Source organism: Ustilago hordei (assembly GCF_900519145.1).
Source record: "Ustilago hordei strain Uho2 genome assembly, contig: UHO2_contig_01, whole genome shotgun sequence".
Classification (NCBI taxonomy): domain Eukaryota; kingdom Fungi; phylum Basidiomycota; class Ustilaginomycetes; order Ustilaginales; family Ustilaginaceae; genus Ustilago; species Ustilago hordei.
The window spans coordinates 209,851-230,341 of record NW_024545270.1 but is presented as its reverse complement, the minus strand read 5'-3'; the positions used below and the strand labels follow the sequence as shown (position 1 = coordinate 230,341).

Genomic DNA, 20,491 nt, shown 5'->3' with positions numbered 1-20,491 from the left:
AGTAGACGGGATAGAGTATTAAGATATGGAGGTCCTAACAGCTGCCGGCTCCTAAGACAAGTTGATTGACGTGGGTGATGAGAGCTGTGATGGAAAGTCGCTTCAGCCTAGATCTCGTCCGAAGAGCCTCGAAATGGGACGGACTGGAGACAAGACTAACTTCGGCCCCTTTGCAGATGAGAACGAGCTCTCTGGTGGGAAGATGAGGTGGAACAGATCCGGCGATTCCCGAGATGGAGATGGAGAGGAAGGGTGCTTGTCTGTCGATGTCGATGTCGAAAAGTTGCAATCTTGCAACTCGAGACGGAGCAAAGGAAGATGGACAGTCAGGGTCCAAGTTGGAAGCTTTTCTGGTAAAACGTAGTCACAATCTTTGTACCACTTCCAGGCCACATTTTTATCAGTGCATTCCCAATTCACACTTGAGAACAATCTTCTCACGGCTTCTTGCTGAAGATGCTCAAGATGACATCCCCTTTGGCGGTGTAGAATCTCATAGCTTGCTTGCAGAGCAATCACAGTGCTCACACAAAGCACTCCAGGTTGTGTGAAATAAAGTCGTGCATCTATTAGCTGGAGGGGAACAATACAGCAGTGACCTAGGACAATAGCTGCTGCTGCAGGATGCAAAGACAAGAGCGAGAATGAATGATGCCTGGTTGATGTCTTGTATAGATGTATGTGTGGTTGTAGTCGAGTCTGTTGTGAGATCTCTTGCAGTCTTACTTGGCAGATGCAGATGCAGATGCGGGAGGACGACCAAAGTCGTCGTGCATTTCGAGAAGGAGCTGAAGAGCACGTCGTGCATGTGTACGCGAAGGGTCTTCGCCAGGGACACCGTCTCGCAGAACGTCGGCCACCTCTGTCTCCTCGAAGGGGTATGGCAGGAACTTTTGCAAGTATTCATACGCCACAAGTGTAGCACCGAACTGAGGCGAAGATCGCAACACACGGGCAAGCGAACCCTTGAAGAAGGCCTTGGGTCCTTCCTCGGCCAGGAGCTTGGTGAAACAGTCGAATATACCCTTGTACGTTGCCTGTCCCTTTCTTGCCTCGACTTGCAGACGGGTCTTGATTACATCGGCTGGCGTGGTCAAGAAGGCAGCGGGCATACCAGCGATGGCAGCAGAGGCCAGCATCTCTCCGAATCCGAGCTTCTTCCCGTCCTTGCCCTCCTGGAACGTGTCCTTCTTGAGATGTGCGTATGCGGGGAAGTAGATGGCAGAGAAGGGAATGTCTCGCAGCAAACAAGCCGTAGCACCCTTGTACAGACCCACAAGACCGAGCTGTCGCACAATGTGGACCGCACCTCGAGCGACACGATCACCCCCTTCCGCCTTTGCGATCTCACCAGCCACCTGCAGACGAATCTTGACAATCTCGAGAGGGTTCGTGAAGATGACCTGGCAACCACCGGCAGCACCACCAGCGAACAGCTCCCACGGCAATGTGATGGCACCTGTGATTGGATCCTTGGCGTGCCCTCGTACCAAGTCGTTGACCGTCAGCTTGATGGCCTTTTCTGGTGCGACACCAAGCAGCTGAGGGCCGAGACCAGAGTAGAAACCTTTGAAACCTTCGTTGCGGAAAACCTTCTTGACGCAGTCTATCGAGTTTTTGTACATGAGCGGTTCACCAACAACGGTAGAACGCTGGTTCTGCATACGTGTCTTGACCAAGTCGATTGGATAGACAATCGTCGCACCGATGGAACCGGCAATACCACCAAGACCAAAGTTGTACGCCGATTTGGCGACTTCCGTGAGTGCGCTCTGGACGGGCTTCTCCTTCTTCTCCTCTTGGATCTCCTTCAATCGTGCGACGGCAAGCCCCTCTCGCTGATCCTTTTCTGATGGAATGGGATGCGATTCCAAGTCGTCCGAGATGTATAGGTCGTGGCAGATGAGGTTCTCCTGGTCCGTCGCGCCTCGAACCACGGAGGTCTTGTAGGAAAGCATGCCTGGAGATGAGGCAGCAACCTCGCGGCGGAACTTTTCCAGATGTTCTGTGAAGGTGGGGTTGGCATTCTGACGCGAATAGAGTTTGGCATTGACCACGAAGCGGCCTTCACCAGGAAGATGTGGAATCCAATATACGCCATGCTGTCCATTTCCGTGACCATTGCCGTGGCCGTTCGCTGGAACAGCCTGACCCTGCTGTGTCTGCTGCGGTTGTTCCGGCTCGCAGTGGACAGGCCTGGGCGAGAACATTGGTGGTACGAAATGTGGCATTGTGACTATGAGACCAGACGGAGCGCCGAAAAGTTGGTTTGCTCTGATGTATGTTGAGCTGTTCCGTTCGAGAGTTGAAGTAAGTGGAAGGCTCTCCTGTATCTGTGTTGGGTGACCTTGAGGACCGAAAGAGAACGACGAGAGCTGCCTTGAAACGGGACCGGGAAAGCGATCGAGGAAGGATAGATGTGACCCGAGTGGATGGTAATGAGGAGGGAGGGAGGAAGTAGCCTGACGTGAAGAAGGATCAAAGAAAGGATGAAAGCGTGATGACGATGACGATGCTGCTGTGGGGTGAGGGTTGTATGAGAGGAGGAACAGGAGAAGATCAGCGGAAGAAAGTGAGCGAGCAGAGACAGAGAGAGAGGGCGTGTGCGCTGTGCGCTGTGTATGCGTGTGGGCACAGGTGTGACTCAAAGCATAGTTAGCGTTGTGCGATTTGTGTGTGTGTGTGTGTGTGTGTTGCTTTCTGAACGCGGAGCTGAACGCGGAGCTGAAAGCGGAGACGATTGTTGCTTTGCTTTGCTTGCTTCTTGCTTCTTGTTCTTCTCAACTTGACTGTTTGGAGAAAGATGCGGCACTGCAGCGCAACAGAGTGATGTTCCCGATCTTCTTCTGCAACAAGAAAGCAGACCAAGATCGTCACCACCAAATACACAACAAGGCACAGCCGTCACCAAACTCCCGATCCCTCCCGGCCAAATTGCAAAACTTTCGAAAAATGAGAAGGCTAATCACATGTCAAAAGTCATGTGATGTAGTTGAAGCTATACCGTGCACCTCCTTGTCCGAGCCACGTTCTAGCTCTTTCGTACTAGTGTGTCATAGATGTAATGCTTGAGATTTATTGTGCACTATTGCTACAGGGTTGTGTATATATATACCTTCATCCTGTTTATGAGATGGCTTGTTGTTCTCCTTCAAGTCATGCCCACTTTGTAGCATCTCGGCATTTTCCTTTCATATGCTTCTCCTGATTGGTCGCCACTCAATTTAGTATGCATGCAGAGGATCAGTCTGTTGGTCACTTGCTTCTCTCACATATTGGTTATCCCAGTGACTCTTCAACTCCCCCCCTCGCCAGCATGACCAAACCCATTGCTCGAGCTAGACGTGTGGTCTCTCCTCCTTTCAATGGCTTTGTGAGAATGTCTGCCAAGTTGTTTGCCATTCTGACATGTTTGATCAGAATGTCTCCCTCCTGCATGTGTTCCCTGACAAAGTAATAACACATGTCAATGTGTTTAAGCTTCCAGTGTTTGGCTGGGTCCTTACTCACCTGTATACATCCTTGGCTGTCCATGCAGAGCATTGGTCTGACATTATCAATACCCAGGTCTTGCAGCAGATATGAAAAGAACAGCACCTCCTGTGCTGCTTCCAATGTGGCAATAAACTCTGCTTCTACAGCTGACAGGGCCATGCATTTTTGCACATGAGATCACCAACTCACCGGGCTCCCATATAGATACATGATCACTCCTGATGTACTCCTCCAACCATTCATGGGGTCTGATGCCCAATTTGCATCGGTATATGTCATTAATGTCTCCTTCTCCATATTTGCTCTCCCTCCTAGTTGGAGACGATATTCACTTGTTTGATTTAGGTACTTTAGAGTGTGGGTTGCTGCACGCCATGCTCCTTCGACCAGAGTCATCATGTGTTGCACTAAAACTCCTACTGTGAATGAGATATCTGGTCACACTGTGTTGGATACCCATAAGAGTTGTCCTACTAACTCCTGGTATTCTTTGCTTCATGATGGTGAACATCTCTCTCCTCCAGCACTTGCAGTTATGCTTTGCATCGGGATCCAGGATTTCTCAGTCTCCTTCTGTAACCATCTGCTTACCATTGATTTAATATATGCCATTAGGTCAAGAGATATGCTCTTCTGGGTCCTGTCTCTCATGATTTTGATTCCAATAAACTCTTTGATCTTCCCATTATCTTCTGTTCCCCACTTATTCATGATCTCCTTCTTGGTATGATCCACTTCTTTGTGACTTGGTGAAGCTATGATCATGTCATCAACATATGCTGTGATAACTGTGATGTTGTCTCCAGTTCCTCTTGCATACAAGCAAGGTGTGCTTGGCATACAATGAAAACCCATTCTCTGAAGGTGTGAGTCCATCTCAGTGTTCCACTCTCGCCCTGACTGTTTTAAACCATATAATCCCTTTATTAGCTTGAGAACCTTTCCCAGTGGCATCTTTGTTCTGACTGGTGGCTTCAGGTACATGTTGTGCTGTAAGTTTGAGTTGAGGTATGCTTGTTTGATGTCAAATGAATCTACCTCCCAATCTTGCATGGCTGCCACAGCCAACACTCCTCTGATTGATTGAATTGGTGCCACTGGTGTGAAGATTTCGGTATAGTCAACACCTTTTCTCTGAGTGAATCCCCTTGCAACAAGTCTTGCTTTAAACTTTGTGGGCACCAAGTTTGCATCCGTTTTCACTTTGAGTACCCATTTGGTGTTGACAGTATTCATGCCAATTGGGAGATCCGTCACTTCCCATGTTCCCATAGCCTCTAAACCCTCAAGCTCTTTTTGCATTGCCTCCTCCCACAGCCTTTTGTCTGGCCCTGCCATTGCCTTTCAGATGGTTGGGTTTAGGTTTCCTTTGCCTTTGTTGTCTGTGGCTGCAAGTCCGAAGGACTCACCATTTGTCCACCCTTCAAGGTCTTGGCCTTCGTTTGTGTTCACAGTTGTTTCCATGTCCATGTACTCATTTTGTGGTTCCTGGTCCATTTCATCAAATAGATTCACTTCCGAATAACCCAAGTTTTCAGTCTGACCAGCGTTTGGATTCCATGAACTTTGCCGAGTTACTCCAGAATATACTTGGTCGATAGTCCAGACTATAAAATAGCCAACCTTTCCATTCCAGGCTGTATCCTATGAATATAGCTGCCACTGCTCATTGGTCCAAGTTCTTGTTGTTTCGCTTTGCCTTTGGGATGTTTACCCAAGTGAGACATCCAAAAACATGGAGAAGTCGCATGAGTTGTTCGGGTGATTTGTTGAACATCATCTCGTATGGGAGCTCATTGTCAGTGTTTGGAGTAAGGTTTATCTTGAATGCTGCTGCCCTGATTGCATACAGCCAAAAAGTCTTTGATAGTCCACATTGTACCAGTAAAGTACACATCTTCTCACTCAAGCTTCTGTTCATTCACTCCACCCTGCCGTTTTGTTTGCTATTGTATCCCACTGTTGTTTGCCACTCTATTCCTTTGTCCTGTGACCATTCAAGAGCTTCGTTGCTCCTCCACTCTGTTCCTTGGTCCAATCGGATTGCTTTTAGGCTCCTGTTGGTCTGTGTCTCAAGGAACAAGATGATTCTCCTGAGCTCTGTGAAAGCTTGGCTCTTTCACAATAATGGTTGTGCATAAACATATTTGCTATGATCATTGATGAGCACCAATATGCAGGTGTGTTCGGTCACATGTGATGCATTGATGATCAGATCTATATGCACGAGGTCGAGGGGTGCAGCAGCTCTCTTGCCACTGCCTTGTTTCATTCTTGCAGCCATACTTTTGGACTGTATACACTGCTCGCATGTCAGAGCTGTATCTGGGTCCATATCCATTTGGGTGGTACTTCCCATCTTCTTTATAATAGACTTAGCCTTATCTCTTCCTGGATGTCCAAGGCACTTGTGCCAAAGTTGTTGTATGGGGATGGTGGTCCTCTTTGTGATTGGTTCAAACTCTTCATCAACATCATTGAGTGGCTGTGCTGATGTGGTCATTGTGTTTTCCTTCCATGCCTCACTTCATAACTCTAGCAAGCTGCACTCATTGTTCTTTGAAACTTTGAATGAGGTTCCATTTGCCATGTGTATCTGTCCACCAGCATGGTCCAAAGTCACTTGTGCTCCCTCATCCATTAATGAGTTGGTTGACAATAGATTCACATTGAGATTCTTAACATACAAAATGTTCTGGAGTAGTGTTTCTCCATGTGTGGTTGATATGTAGAGATCTCCTATAGTGCTTGCATCCAGAACCTCCTTTCCAGCCATGTAGATGCATTTTCGGCAGGTTCTTGGGTTTATGAGTGTGCTATAGTTGTTGGTCATGTGAAAGCTAGCTCCTGAATCCAGTATCCAACGGGTCATTTCTTCTGGGTTCTTCTTCCAACTTGGGGTGAGGGAGCACCAAGCATCCTATTTGGAGTTGGTGAGTGGCAAATCTTTGGGAATGGTGATGGTGGCATCGCATTTGCCTGCACCATGACTGATTCACCTGCACACAAAACACTGGATTCTTTGGCATCTGTATCCAGTCTTGGCAGTTTTGTTGTCATCATCATCATCAGTTTCATGGGCCGATTTGTCCTGGTCACCATCGCCTGCTGTCCTAGCATGACCTTGCCAGGGATCGAGCTTCTGGGTGGGAATGCTCTCTAATGCCGATTGACATATGCTAAGTGCCATGGCCAGCACTTCAAAGTTGAGTTGGTGGATGGTGGCAACTGTCTCCCTGAACATCAGGTGGCGAATTGTGCATTTCTGGAGAGCAGAGAAGAGAGTATCATCTGCAAATGGTCTTCCCAGGATGCTTCCTTTGGCCTGGATGGTCCTGATTTCCTGTATGAGTTTCTGAACATCAGAATTGAATATCTTGATATCACCCAGCTGAGTGATCAGAGCAAGCTGGTGAGAGGTTCTGGTGGTGTCGTCGCCTAACCTTGCTTCTATCTTGCTCCAGACTTGATGAAATGTGAGGTATTCTCTTATTATGTCCAAAAGAAGATAGTTTACATTGTATTCTCCCATGGTGTTGATGGTCCCTCGTAGGGCATTTGTTAATGTGTCATCAAATGAGTGACTCCATCTGGGATGGTTTGCATCAAATGTTCCTTCAAGGTGTTCCATAGCATATGGTACCGATTGGAGGAAAGACTTTACATGCACATTCCAGCTATAGTAGTTCTGGGTGGTGAGCTTCAGCACCAGTTCGAGGAGTTTACTTAACATACAGAAGCTGTATCATTTGCTGTCATCATCATCATCTGATTCATCTTCAGGGTCATCGTCAATCTCATTGTCATCATTTGCTGTTTGTGTCTGCCAGACAATTGTCACCTTCTTGGTTCTTTTAGACCTCTTGGCAGCTTCGCTGGCCCCAGCTTGAGGGTCAGTGTTGTCTACCATGGTTTGCTTTGGTAGAGGTTTCAGACTTTTAATCAGTTGAAGCTATACCATGCACCTCCTCATCCGAGCCACGTTCTAGCTCTTTCGTACTAGTGTGTTGTAGATGTAATGCTTGAGATTTATTGTGCACTATTGCTACAGGGTTGTGTATATATATACCTTTGTCCTGTTTATGAGATGGCTTGTTGTTCTCCTTTGAGTCATGCCCACTTTGTAGCATCTCAGTGTTTTCCTTTCATATGCTTCTCCTGATTGGTCACCACTCAATTTAGTATGCATGCAGAGGATTGGTCTGTCAGTCACTCGCTTCTCTCGCATATTGGTTATCCCGGTGACTCTTCAACTGATGTGATCTGTGGTCAGAGATTTTGCTAAGTCATCGCGCAGCTACAGAATTCTCTTTCTAGGGGGTACCAAACTTTGAGTAGGGGGTTTCAGTTATCTCTGAGTTTTGAAAACACAATACTTTGAAAATATGTTTGGGCCCAATTTTTGATGCCCCAAGAAACTGCACAGGCCTGTGACACATGCATCTTGGAGTTTCACTTGACTCGCCCAGTAAAAACAATCTCTGATTCCCTACACCAGGTCAAGATCAAAGTGATCATATCAGATGTTGTTGAACACTATACTGAACAATGCCAAAACCTTTGATTGAAAAGCTAAAGCAAATAGCTTACATCACACCTGTTCTGATCACTGTCTTCTGCAAGCCTCATGCTGTTGGTTTTGTCTCTCCTGCCATTCAGTGAAGGCCAACATTGTCATTCCCATCCTTGAGATTCTGCTGTTGTGTCCTCAAAAGGGCAGCCATGAGAAGCAAAGAGTGCAGTGAGCATCTCCTCCCTTAGATCCAGTGCTTTCTCCTGCCTGAACTTCTGGACTCGGTTCTGAGACATGCCCTCCATGGCAGCAGCCTGTTCCTGTTTGTATTGCTGCTGGTTTTCCCTTCATTGTATCCTTGCATCTTCGGTAGCCTGCTGATATGCTTCCATCCCTGATGTGGTCTCCAGCACCTCAGCTTCAGATAGAGTTTCTGATGCCTTAAGGTATTCTGCCACCTCATCTGGTTGATCATAATGGCTTGTGAATGTATGTGCAATGATACAAGCCTGGACCATATGTGCAGCTTTCTCGTGGTCCTCTTCTTGATACAGGTTGCCTCAAAATCCCATGAGACATTGGAAGTGGTTCTTGAGGTAGGCAATGCCATGTTCAGCCTTGACACAAATGCAGGAGAGTGAATAGTTGAAGTAGTGGAGATCTCTGCTCTTTGCAGCTGCAGTGTTGCTGTATGGTCCAACTGTGTAGCTGGAGTAGCCATAACCAGCATCAACCCAGACAAACTTGCCTTCATCAAGATGCAAACAAGGCTTTGCAACAATACCACTGCCTGAAGCCCAGACTCGTGCATCATGTGATGACCCAGGATGTCCAACCACCAACTCGACAATGTGCAAGGAATGAGGGAGGAAGACAAGGGCAATGTTGAATGTATAATCACCCTTGTATGAGTAATGCTTGCGAGCATTGAGTGCTGGCTTCCAAGCAAAATTGATGTGTGTACCATCTACCACCAACCATCCTCTAGACCATTCCTCGACTCCACTCTTATCAGCAACCCATGCTTTTGCCTTAGCACGCTTGTCTTCAGTTGCAAAGGTTACTACCTCGCTGTTCAGCTCATATAGGCCTGCAATAGTCCTATCTGTCCACACATGAACTGAGCCCCAACTGCAACCACAGGCAAATGCAACATCACGAACTCCACCACCATTTCCTGACCATCCAAGCCGATATAGACCAACTGCCACTTGCTGCTGAACACACCGAAAGCTTGATATTGATCTGAAGGCATTGGTTGTGCTGAGTCTGTAAGTGAGAGCTTGGAATGCATCTGGGGTCATGCGAACAGCCCCTCGAAAGAGCTTGCGGTTGATGACAGCATATCGATCAAGCATGTTGATGAGGGGATCCTTTCATTGCAGCAGTTGAAGGCATTCAACTGTGTATCGAGACTGGCTGATGATGTTGTAAGTCCTGATGAGCACAAATGAGATAGCATGATCAAACATGTCATCATCAGAATCTTCAAGGTCATCATTAGGGTGCCAAGTGGCATCAACATCCATCAGATCAAGTTGCATCTTGGATTCCACCATCAATGAGTGCATGATGGTGGTCTCAATGTCATCCAGGAGGTGCTGTTTGTTGGAAGTGTGCACCATGGTTGAAGTAGAGGGCCAGAAATAGGAGAGGATGATGTGGTCCAAAAGAGAGTCCAAAGCTACAAACACAATGCAGCTGAGTGTCATGGGCCTGGATGCTCAAGAAGCAGGAGGGTCACTGGTTCATATGGATGGAGCACAGGTATCGAAGACCTAGTCGATACCAGTAGAGAGCATGGTCGTAGTGCAGTCTCCATGGAGACCATGGACTCCTATGGATTCACATGCAAAGGAGCACTGAGCCCATATGCGAGGAGGACCCGACACAGGTCATGAGGAGGAGGAGCAGTGTCGAAGGAGTCGACACAGGTCATGAGGAGGAGGAGCAGTGTCGAAGGAGTCGACACAGGTCATGAGGAGGAGGAGCAGTGTCGAAGGAGTCGACACCACTCAAGAGGCACAGGGGTGCCAAGCAGGAGAGGCCCCTGAGCAGTACTCGATGAAGAAAGTACTCTCTGGAGAGAGAGCAGGAGCAGCATCGCTGGCGATGCTGTGAAGAGGTATATAACCATGCTTTCTCATCATCATAGGTCGAGTGGATCCCCATCCACTCTACTCACCATAACTAGTTATCACTTCAGCATAAGTATACATTAGTTTCAGTCAGCATAGCAGCAATCTATCAAGGTTGCTCCTCATCGTAGTGTGTGTGTTGTATCACCACTACCTGACGTCCGAAGGCGCCCATAGCAGGTTAGCGGTCCGGATATAGATAGAACCGAAGGCAGTAGTCCACTGCGGTCCGGGGATCACTTCAAGCATCAAGTCAACACACTGGACACTCGTGTTGACGCCACCAACCTTATCACCAATACCATCAACCTCATTATCATCGACGCCACCAACCTTATCATCAACACCATCAACCTCATTATCATCGACATCACCAATCTCATCACCAACACCATCAACCTCATCATCATCAACACCCACACCAGACCTTGGTGTCATCATAACATTGATATTGATCGTGCCGAGCTACCCCTGAACGGAGTGTCCACAGAGGTCAGCCGAAACCTACGATAGTATATACAACGAACGCCACCTGCTGTCACTGCACAACTTGATAGTCACCGATACCGAGACAATAGCTGTCACACAGTTTAATAGTCACCGAGTATCTCGACAGACCGACCTGGGTTTCAGGCGCGAGACCCCTGACATTAGAGTGGATCGTTCAAGCAGCTCCTCACGATCACCATGACGGACCCAGACCTCAACAATAAGCTCGATAGACTACTCACTCTATTGGAAGCTCAGCTAGAGCTTACTAGGCAGGGTCATCGAGAGGAACGACTACAACGAGCTCAGCTGGGTAGGGAGGAGACAATGGACCTCTCTCACTCAGAAGACCAAGCAGGAGGAGGAGATGAGTCTATGATAGGAGACCCACATACTCCTACTCCGGCTCCACGACCAAGACGATCAGTCTCATTCAACCTGGATGAGCAGGAGGACATCAACTATGAGAAGTATGCTTCACCTACTGGGCCAAGATATGTCAAGACTAAGCTGGACCCCTACAGCAGGACTAGGACGGACCCTTACCCCCTGGACCATGAGGAGGATACCAGCATCATGGCAGAGCTTAACCAGTCAAAGCCCATCGCCACCCCCTTTCCAAAGTTCAATCCCCGAGACATGGAGATCTTCATTCTAGAAGCCGAAGCATGGTTTAAGTTCAACCAGGTGTATGAGCAGTCTAGGATGATCAATCACATGGGTGCTCAACTGGAAGGGACAGCAAGAGAGTGGTGGACCTCCAAGCTCCGTATTGATAGAGCTAGAGAAGGAAGGTTGTTCAATGATTGGCACTACTTCACAGAGCGACTGTCAGAGCAGTTCAACCCACGCAATGCTAGGATGGAGGCATACAACAAGCTGTTGGCTCTCAGACTCACAAGTGATGCTCCTGGTGCTGCCACACGTCATGTAGAGCGGTTCAGAGACTTGGAAGGACAGGTCAACCTAGATGACAATGAGCTAGTGATTGATCTCTTCAGAGGTAGTCTCACTCGTAGCATACAGGAGAAGTTCGAGAGGAATCCACCTGGGAAGAGATGGGAGTGGTATCGAGAGGTTGAGGAGATCGATCGACAGAGGATGCTACTACAGCAGTCCTCGGCTAGACACTCACTCCCAAACGCCACATCACCTCCACTAAGAACTGGGTCTCGGCCAAATCAAAGTTCGATCCCCATCCGACAACCCACTCAAACTTATCCAGCTCGATCACCATCACAAGCAACTACACAAGCAACTATACAAAACCTAAACCGACCCCTTCCTCATCATCCCACCCAACCCTCGAAGCAAGGAAGCCCTGCTCCATCAGGTATCAACACCTGTCATGTATGCAAAGGTATTGGCCATTGGGCCAGAGACTGCCCCAGCAGGAGGGTAGACCCTCTTAGCTCTCGACCCATGGGACCAAAGGTTATGGTCACCACAGCAGACCCCTTCGAGGAGGCCACCGACTCAGGAGATGGCCACACAGGCAGCACTGAGATGGGTGACCCCGAGGCCATGGACCTCAGCTCATACCAGCAACCCATGGACCCCGATCACGAGGAGGAGCACGATGATGATGACGACGAGGGAAACGTCAGTGGGGTGATGCACTGATGGCATGCATTGCTCTACAAACCTCCTCGCCATCACTCTGTATATATCAAGATTGTCAAGTATGTTTCTCTACCAGTGGAGGCAAAGCAGTACTGGAGCTCTCTGGAATGGTTCAAGACCATCCTGCTCGGATACTAGCTGATACCGGTGCTGGTTTGTCCATAGTCTCAGATTCTTTCATTAGTAAGTACCAAATACCCACAAAACCCATAAAAACAAGATCGATCCATGGTGTCACCGGGCACCAACTCTCCATCAATAGTTCTGCGAGCATGCAGGTATCTATTGGTACACACAATCTGGGTGTGGTCGAAGCTTCAGTGGCCGACACTGCAGACTATGACCTCATCCTGGGGTTCACTGAGCTACGGAGGCTCAAACCCACCATACAATGGGATACGGGCCAGCTGGAGTTCAAGACTCAGGAGCAGGACCGACCCCCTAGGAGACCCCCTGAAGCAGCAAGAGCAGGGGACCTAACCATGAGGAGACCAACCCTCCATGGTAACGAGTTTGTCTCAGCAGAGCGCATACTACGAGCAGCTCTGGAAGATGGACCCATAGGGTTCATGCTGTTAGAGGAGCCACCATCATCACTTCCGGCCTTTGGTTTTGTACCTACAGGCGCAGACAAAGGAGTCGAGATGGAGGTGGAGGTAGATAAGGTGGTGACGGCTGCAGACATACCAAAGCCATACCAACACCTGCAAGATGTGTTTGATGAGGTGGAAGCAGACAAGCTGCCCCATCATACCGAGCATGATCTCCACCTCGAGTTGATAGAAGGAGGGAAGCCACCTCAAGGGCCCCTATACCTTAAGGGACCCAAGGAGATGTCCGAGTTGAGGAGATACTTGGATGAGAACCTCGAGAAGGGGTTCATAAGACCATCGAAGAGCCCGGCACGATCACCAGTGCTCTTCGTACCAAAGAAGGATGGAGGTCTCAGACTCTGTGTGGACTACAGAGGTCTCAACGAGATCACTGTCAAGAACAGGGCACCATTGCCCCTCATCGAGGAGCAGCTGTTCTTACTCAGGAAGGCAAGGATCTATACCAAGCTGGACCTTAGAGCAGCATACAACCTCATCCGGATTGCTAAAGGAGATGAATGGAAGACAGCTTTTGGCACTCAGTTGGGACTCTATGAGTACCTAGTGATGCCCTTTGGCCTAGCCAATGCTCCGGCTCACTTCCAGTCATTCATCAATGACATCTTCCGAGACATCATTGGAGTATATGTAGTGGTATACTTAGATGACTTCCTGATCTTCAGTGACACTGAAGAGGTACATGTGAAGCATGTCACCGAGGTCCTCACTCGCTTAAGGAGCAACAGGCTCTTTGCTAAGCTGTCGAAGTGTGAGTTCCACACCAAGACAGTCGAGTTCCTGGGGTACATCATCAAGCCAACGGGCATAGAGATGGACCCAGAAAAGGTGCGCACTGTCAAGGAGTGGCCAATGCCAGAGTCAATCCATGACATCCAGAGGTTCCTGGGTTTTGCCAACTTCTATCGAAGGTTCATAGCCCACTTTGCTCGCATAGCCAAGCCCTTGACAGCACTGGTAAAGCCTATAGAACGGTTCAAGAAGTTCGAGCTACCAGAGGAGGCCCAACAGGCCTTCCACAAGCTCATCCAGGCCTTCACATCAGCAGGAGTGCTTCAGCACTTCGACTACCACCTTCCAACAAGGTTGGAGACTGATGCAAGTGACTTTGCTATAGCAGGAGTGCTCAAGCAGGAGCATGAAGGACGATGGCATCCAGTGGCCTTCTACTCTAGGAAGATGTCTTCTGCCGAGAAGAACTATGAGATCCATGATAAGGAGCTCCTAGCTGTGGTCGCCTGCCTCACTCAGTGGCGACACATGCTAGCTGGACTACCGAACCAACTGGTCATCCTCACTGACCATGAAGCCCTCAAGTACTTCAAGTCACAGAGACGCATCACAGGTCGACAGGCTCGATGGGCCATACTACTAGCAGACTTCGACTTCATATTGCAGTATCGACCAGGAGACAAAGGTGGTGAACCCGATGCTCTCACCAGAAGGACAGACATGCAACCAGCTGGTGAAGAGCAGGATCACAATGTGAGGCAACTACTGCCTCCTCGAGTGTTCAAGGAGACAGCAGACCATGACTCGCTCCTAGTGGCCCCCATGATCTCGATGGAGTCCATAGCATCAAAAGGTCTCAAAGACCTGGTCAAGATCTTCCAGCCTTTAGACCAAGAGCTACAGGAGATACATAGGAAGAAGCCTTTCGAACTCAAGGATGACCTATGGTACAGTGGAGGAAGGTTGGTTATCCCCAAGGTGATCGTGCCAGGGAGGACCAACAACCGACACTCAAGGAGTGCCAAAGAGGTAGATGGACAGTCTCTCTCTGTAGAGCATCTGCGATTCATGGTGATGACCCAATGTCATGATGGTATCACTGCTGGACACGTAGGAAGAGATGCTACCATCAAGGCAGCTCAACGACATTACTGGTGGCCAAACATGACAGCTTGGATTGCAGACTATGTAGCAAGTTGTCCTGTATGTGCTAGGTACAAAGCTCCTCGTCATCGTCCATATGGTTTGCTACAGCCACTAGCAACCCCAGACAGGCCCTGGGGCTCCATATCCCTCGACTTCATTGAAGGACTACCACCATCAAAGAAGTATGACTCCAAGACCTATGACTCTATCCTAGTCATCGTTGACAGGTTAACCAAGTTTGCCATACTAGCTCCAACCCATAAGACAGTCACGGCCAAACAGACTGCAGTATTGCTATATGGACACATGGTTAGACTCTTTGGATATCCAGATCACATGGTCTCGGACCGAGGCAGGCAGTTCATATCAGGAGCATGGAAGGCATTTGCAGAGCAAATGGGTGTGAAGCACTCACTTAGCACGGCTTACCATCCTCAAACTGATGGTCAGACAGAGAGAGTCAATCAGGTCATAGAGCAATATCTCAGGATGTACTGCAACTATGAGCAGAATGACTGGGCCAACCTGCTGGACACTGCGGCCTTTGTATACAACAACACGGTCCACAACAGCATTGGTGTCTCACCATTCTTTGCATGCTATGGATGGAACCCCAAAGCTCATCCTGACATCCCTCAACGACTAGGAGTCAATGATCCAGGTCGCTTCGAGTACCTCATGGATGGAAAGGAGCGTTGCAAGTACCTCCAGGAGCAGATCAGAGAGGCACAACGTAGATCAGTAGACCAGTATAACAGGAAGCACAAGGACATTGAGTTTAAGGTGGGTGATATGGTCTATATCAACCGCCGAAACTGGAAGACACGGAGACCCACACCCAAGTTGGATACCCGGTTTGCAGGACCCTACCCAGTTCAGGAACGGGTAGGACGCCGAGCTTACCGAATCACATTGCCAGCAAACCTTAGGGTGCATGATGTGTTCCATGTCTCCATGCTCGAGCCAGCAAGAACAAGTTCTCTTCCTCAACGTGCTGAACAGCCCACCATGCCACCACTTCCAGATGAGGACCTCGACTTCGAAGTCGAAGCACTCATCGACAAGCGTTCACACAATGGGACTACAGAGTACAAGGTGTTGTGGAGAGGGTACTCAGAAGAAGCTGCTTCATGGGAACCAGTAGAGAACCTCAACTGTCCCGACCTCATCCAGGAGTATGAGGTGTCGGAGGGGGGACAAGTGAGTAGACAAAGTAGGGAAAGGAGGAGAGAACAGGAGGAGTAGAGAGAGGAAGAGAGAACAGGAGGAGTAGAGAGAGGAGGATGACGTTGAGAGAAGGAGGAAGGATGACGGGGGCGATGTTGTCAAGGAAGAGGAGGAGTCAGCATGAACCAGACCAGAGCATGCCTCGACGGAGCTCGGCTCTTAAGAGGGGGGTAGTGTCATGGGCCTGGATGCTCAAGAAGCAGGAGGGTCACTGGTTCATATGGATGGAGCACAGGTATCGAAGACCTAGTCGATACCAGTAGAGAGCATGGTCGTAGTGCAGTCTCCATGGAGACCATGGACTCCTATGGATTCACATGCAAAGGAGCACTGAGCCCATATGCGAGGAGGACCCGACACAGGTCATGAGGAGGAGGAGCAGTGTCGAAGGAGTCGACACAGGTCATGAGGAGGAGGAGCAGTGTCGAAGGAGTCGACACAGGTCATGAGGAGGAGGAGCAGTGTCGAAGGAGTCGACACCACTCAAGAGGCACAGGGGTGCCAAGCAGGAGAGGCCCCTGAGCAGTACTCGATGAAGAAAGTACTCTCTGGAGAGAGAGCAGGAGCAGCATCGCTGGCGATGCTGTGAAGAGGTATATAACCATGCTTTCTCATCATCATAGGTCGAGTGGATCCCCATCCACTCTACTCACCATAACTAGTTATCACTTCAGCATAAGTATACATTAGTTTCAGTCAGCATAGCAGCAATCTATCAAGGTTGCTCCTCATCGTAGTGTGTGTGTTGTATCACCACTACCTGACGTCCGAAGGCGCCCATAGCAGGTTAGCGGTCCGGATATAGATAGAACCGAAGGCAGTAGTCCACTGCGGTCCGGGGATCACTTCAAGCATCAAGTCAACACACTGGACACTCGTGTTGACGCCACCAACCTTATCACCAATACCATCAACCTCATTATCATCGACGCCACCAACCTTATCATCAACACCATCAACCTCATTATCATCGACATCACCAATCTCATCACCAACACCATCAACCTCATCATCATCAACACCCACACCAGACCTTGGTGTCATCATAACATTGATATTGATCGTGCCGAGCTACCCCTGAACGGAGTGTCCACAGAGGTCAGCCGAAACCTACGATAGTATATACAACGAACGCCACCTGCTGTCACTGCACAACTTGATAGTCACCGATACCGAGACAATAGCTGTCACACAGTTTAATAGTCACCGAGTATCTCGACAGACCGACCTGGGTTTCAGGCGCGAGACCCCTGACACTGAGTTCTGCGCAGCTGGGTTCTGCACAGCTGATTTCTGTGCAACACACATGCTCAGAACTGGGGCTACACCGATCAGCATCTTGTATGTGGAACAATTCATCACATTGAAGCAATCTACATTTGAGAGATTACATGGAAGACTGGGTATGGGGTATGCTAGTCATACATATTGAGAGCTAGCTTTACAGAGAGCAATGGTACAACAAGTCGGAAACACAGGAACAGAACTTGGAGAACTCAAAAGGAACACCATTCTTGCCAAATGGTCTACTCATGAGCTGAATCGCTATTGTCCTGCTGATCCATGGCAAGAACCAGTGGGTCAAGATCAAGATTGCTTTGACTACTTCCAGCGATGTTGCCAAAGGGTAGATTAGGGTTCATCATCTGCACCATCTCCATGAGCCAACCATGCTCTTCAGTTTGCATGTGCTCTTGTCTCTCACTTTCTTCCCTGGCAAATTGAATGTGCATTTCCTCCCTCTTCGTGCATTCCTCCTCAACCTTGATTCATGCCTGAAGCATGTCTTGGGTGCAGGCCCACACAATTTCCAACAGCTCTTCTCACTTGCTCTTGGAAGTGAAGGGTTGAGACTTCTTGGGTGTTGTACCTGTGGCTGGAGAATGGTAAACAGAGTCACCATCACCATCATCCACTTCATCAGCCTCAAAAGCGGTGCTGGATGAGCACTGGTGGGTTGGAGTGTCTATAGGGGTAATGGTGAAGGGGGTGGGGCCAATCAAAGACGGGTTGGATGAGGAAGAGAAGGGTGAGCAGGATGAAGATGAAGCAGCAGCTGGGGTGGCTGCAACCAAAGAAGAAAAAGATGAGATAACTCTTGCTCCAATGGGATCATTTTGCGACTCCTCAAGAATGGATTCCATGCCAGGAATGTTGCATCACTGAGGGTAGTGAGCATTGCTGGCATCATCCATGTTCACATCAGCATCAACCGAGTTATTCTGAGAGGAGGCAGGGGTGGCATCATATGGGTGACCAGTGAGAAGAACAACTGGACCAGTCTGTGCACAGTTGGTCATCATCTTGTGCCAGTGCTCAAACCAAGGGCGGCTTCGAGCAATCGATTCGCATGTGGCATAGTCCTGCAAGTTGATAAAGAAGCATAGACAGAGATATAAAGTATAAGAACATTGGCACACTTAACATGAATCAACTAAGTTGTACTTACAGAGCTGTTGTGATCCATGTCTTGAAGAAGTACTCCAGCACCAGTCTGCTGTGAGATGGTCTTCTTGATGTTGTTGTATTGTTCAGTGAGCCAGCGAATCTTAGTCTTTACTCGACCAGCACCACCAACAGTAGACTCGTCTGGGAACAGCTCCTGCCATATCTGCCTGCAGATAACATCTTTGTTTGTCTTCAGACCCTTTTCCTGTTCTGCAGTCAAACGTCCTGGCAATAGAACATGTTGGTAATGATCATTATTGTAGATGATATCAACAAGGTTATTTATGTCGCTAGGTGACCAATTGAAGTAGGCAATACAATCTGTTTTGTTGAACCTGCTGCCATGAGTACTGGCTTGATGTCTGCGAGTTGCAGAGATTCAAGTTGGCTGGGTAGAGGTTTGGCAAGGCAAAGAACCAGCAGATGTGGTGGCATTGGAACCAGAAGGAGTGGAGGAGGACAAAGGGGAAGTGGGAGAGGTTGCTGGCTGAGTCGACTCAGCCCCAGCCAAGGTGCTGGAAGTTGCAGAAGGGTGGCACTGATGAGAGCAATCAAGGTTGGACTGAGCTGACATTATTGTGTTGTGCTGCAAAGCAGTTGAAGACTGCTCTGATGCTGGAGCCAATCCAGAGGCTTGCTGCAAAGCTGTGAATAGTGTAATGTTGTTGATATGGTCATGAGGGGATGGCATGTCCATGTCCTGGCACTGACAGGGAGGAAATGCTACTGGAGATGGTGATAGAAGTGAAGCAAGGACAGACATAACTCAAAGTGTGAGAAAGTGTAGACAGTGCAGAAAGTGGAGGTCAAGGGTTGTGCACAGAATTGTGTTAGAATCATGTGATATCAGCACATGACAAAAACTCCTGCTGAAAACTCAAATATTCAGAAACCTGGGCTCATGGCAAAAATAAGTAGGGGTTTTCAAAACTTCTGAGCTTTTCTTTCCTGGCAGAGCTTACTTAAGCAGCAAGCTTTCAAAATCCAAAAAAACCATGAAAACTCGGAGTTTTGAAAACTCAGAGAAAACTGAAACCCCCTAGTGTTTGTAGAAACACATGTTTCCCAATTTTGACATGTTTTTACAGTCGTGTCCAAAATTGCCCAGCATCTTTTAGGATAATTAAATGCTCATCACCACACATCAACTTCACTTCTCAAGAGCAGGTATCCTCAATGAAGTGTAGCTTGTGACATATTGTTGGAAAGCTGAGATTGAGAGCTACAAGTACATATAAGTTTTGTTGTAATTGGACCAAATTTGTGCACAGTGAAAGTGCCATGACTTTTTTTGAGTGTAAAGCTCCTCCTAAATTACTATATACTATACTTTAGTATTTTGTATGGCCCCCTTGTGCAACCCTTACAGCCTGTAACCTCCTGGGCATCAACTTTATGAGTGCCTGGACTGATTCCTTGGGAAAAGTTGCCCAAAACCTGTTGATAGCTGCAATGAGTTGAGCTTTATTGTTGATAGTATATCTTTGCTGATATAGCTGCTTTTTCAGCTGCTGCCACACATGTGTCATGGGCCTGAATGCTCAAGAAGCAGGAGGGTCACTGGTTCATATGGAAGGAGCACAGGTATCGAAGATCTAGTCGATACCATTCGAGAGCATGGTCATAGTGCAGTCTCCATGGAGACCATGGACTCCTATGGACTCACATGCAAAGGAGGACCAAGCACATATGCGAGGAGGGCCAGGCACAGCCATGAAGAGGACCAAGCTCAAGGAGCATGCAGATGGTTACCACTCAGGGGCTCGAGAGACAAGAGTCAAAGGAACCATCACCAGTCAAAGGAGAAGGAGCAGTGTATAGGGAACCAGCAAGCAGGTCTCGAGGAGGAGGAGCAGTGTCGAAGGAGTTGACACCAGGTCCTGAGGAGGAGGAGCAGTGTCGAAGGAGTCGACACCAGGTCCTGAGGAGGAGGAGCAGTGTCAAAGGAGTCGACACCAGGTCCTGAGGAGGAGGAGCAGTGTCGAAGGAGTCGACACCACTCAGGAGGCACAAGGGTGCCAAGCAAGCAGGAGAGGCCCCCTGAACAGTACTCGATGAAGAAGGTACTC

General features: G+C 48.6%; 6 protein-coding genes across 6 annotated transcripts; 1 reads left to right on the top strand and 5 right to left on the bottom strand.

The window, feature by feature from the left end:
* Positions 1–722: 722 nt before the first annotated feature.
* Positions 723–2,231, bottom strand: UHO2_00052 (uncharacterized protein; the record flags this gene model as incomplete). Its single annotated transcript, XM_041556672.1, has 1 exon — positions 723–2,231. The coding sequence occupies one exon, from the start codon at positions 2,229–2,231 to the stop codon at positions 723–725; it is 1,509 nt and encodes a 502-aa protein (XP_041412606.1).
* Positions 2,232–3,990: 1,759 nt separating this feature from the next.
* On the bottom strand, positions 3,991–4,992 carry UHO2_00051 (uncharacterized protein; the record flags this gene model as incomplete). The annotated part of the gene is made up of 2 exons (XM_041556671.1): positions 3,991–4,826; positions 4,905–4,992. 2 exons carry the CDS (start codon positions 4,990–4,992, stop codon positions 3,991–3,993), a joined length of 924 nt encoding a protein of 307 aa, XP_041412605.1.
* Positions 4,993–6,490: 1,498 nt separating this feature from the next.
* On the bottom strand, positions 6,491–7,027 carry UHO2_00050 (uncharacterized protein; the record flags this gene model as incomplete). Its single annotated transcript, XM_041556670.1, has 1 exon — positions 6,491–7,027. The coding sequence occupies one exon, from the start codon at positions 7,025–7,027 to the stop codon at positions 6,491–6,493; it is 537 nt and encodes a 178-aa protein (XP_041412604.1).
* A 1,541-nt stretch (positions 7,028–8,568) lies between these two features.
* Positions 8,569–9,366, bottom strand: UHO2_00049 (uncharacterized protein; the record flags this gene model as incomplete). Its single annotated transcript, XM_041556669.1, has 1 exon — positions 8,569–9,366. One exon carries the CDS (start codon positions 9,364–9,366, stop codon positions 8,569–8,571), a length of 798 nt encoding a protein of 265 aa, XP_041412603.1.
* A 2,999-nt stretch (positions 9,367–12,365) lies between these two features.
* On the top strand, positions 12,366–15,992 carry UHO2_00048 (uncharacterized protein; the record flags this gene model as incomplete). Its single annotated transcript, XM_041556668.1, has 1 exon — positions 12,366–15,992. One exon carries the CDS (start codon positions 12,366–12,368, stop codon positions 15,990–15,992), a length of 3,627 nt encoding a protein of 1,208 aa, XP_041412602.1.
* A 1,805-nt stretch (positions 15,993–17,797) lies between these two features.
* On the bottom strand, positions 17,798–19,185 carry UHO2_00047 (uncharacterized protein; the record flags this gene model as incomplete). The annotated part of the gene is made up of 4 exons (XM_041556667.1): positions 17,798–18,100; positions 18,176–18,337; positions 18,424–18,743; positions 18,840–19,185. 4 exons carry the CDS (start codon positions 19,183–19,185, stop codon positions 17,798–17,800), a joined length of 1,131 nt encoding a protein of 376 aa, XP_041412601.1.
* Between the last annotated feature and the right edge of the window lie 1,306 nt (positions 19,186–20,491).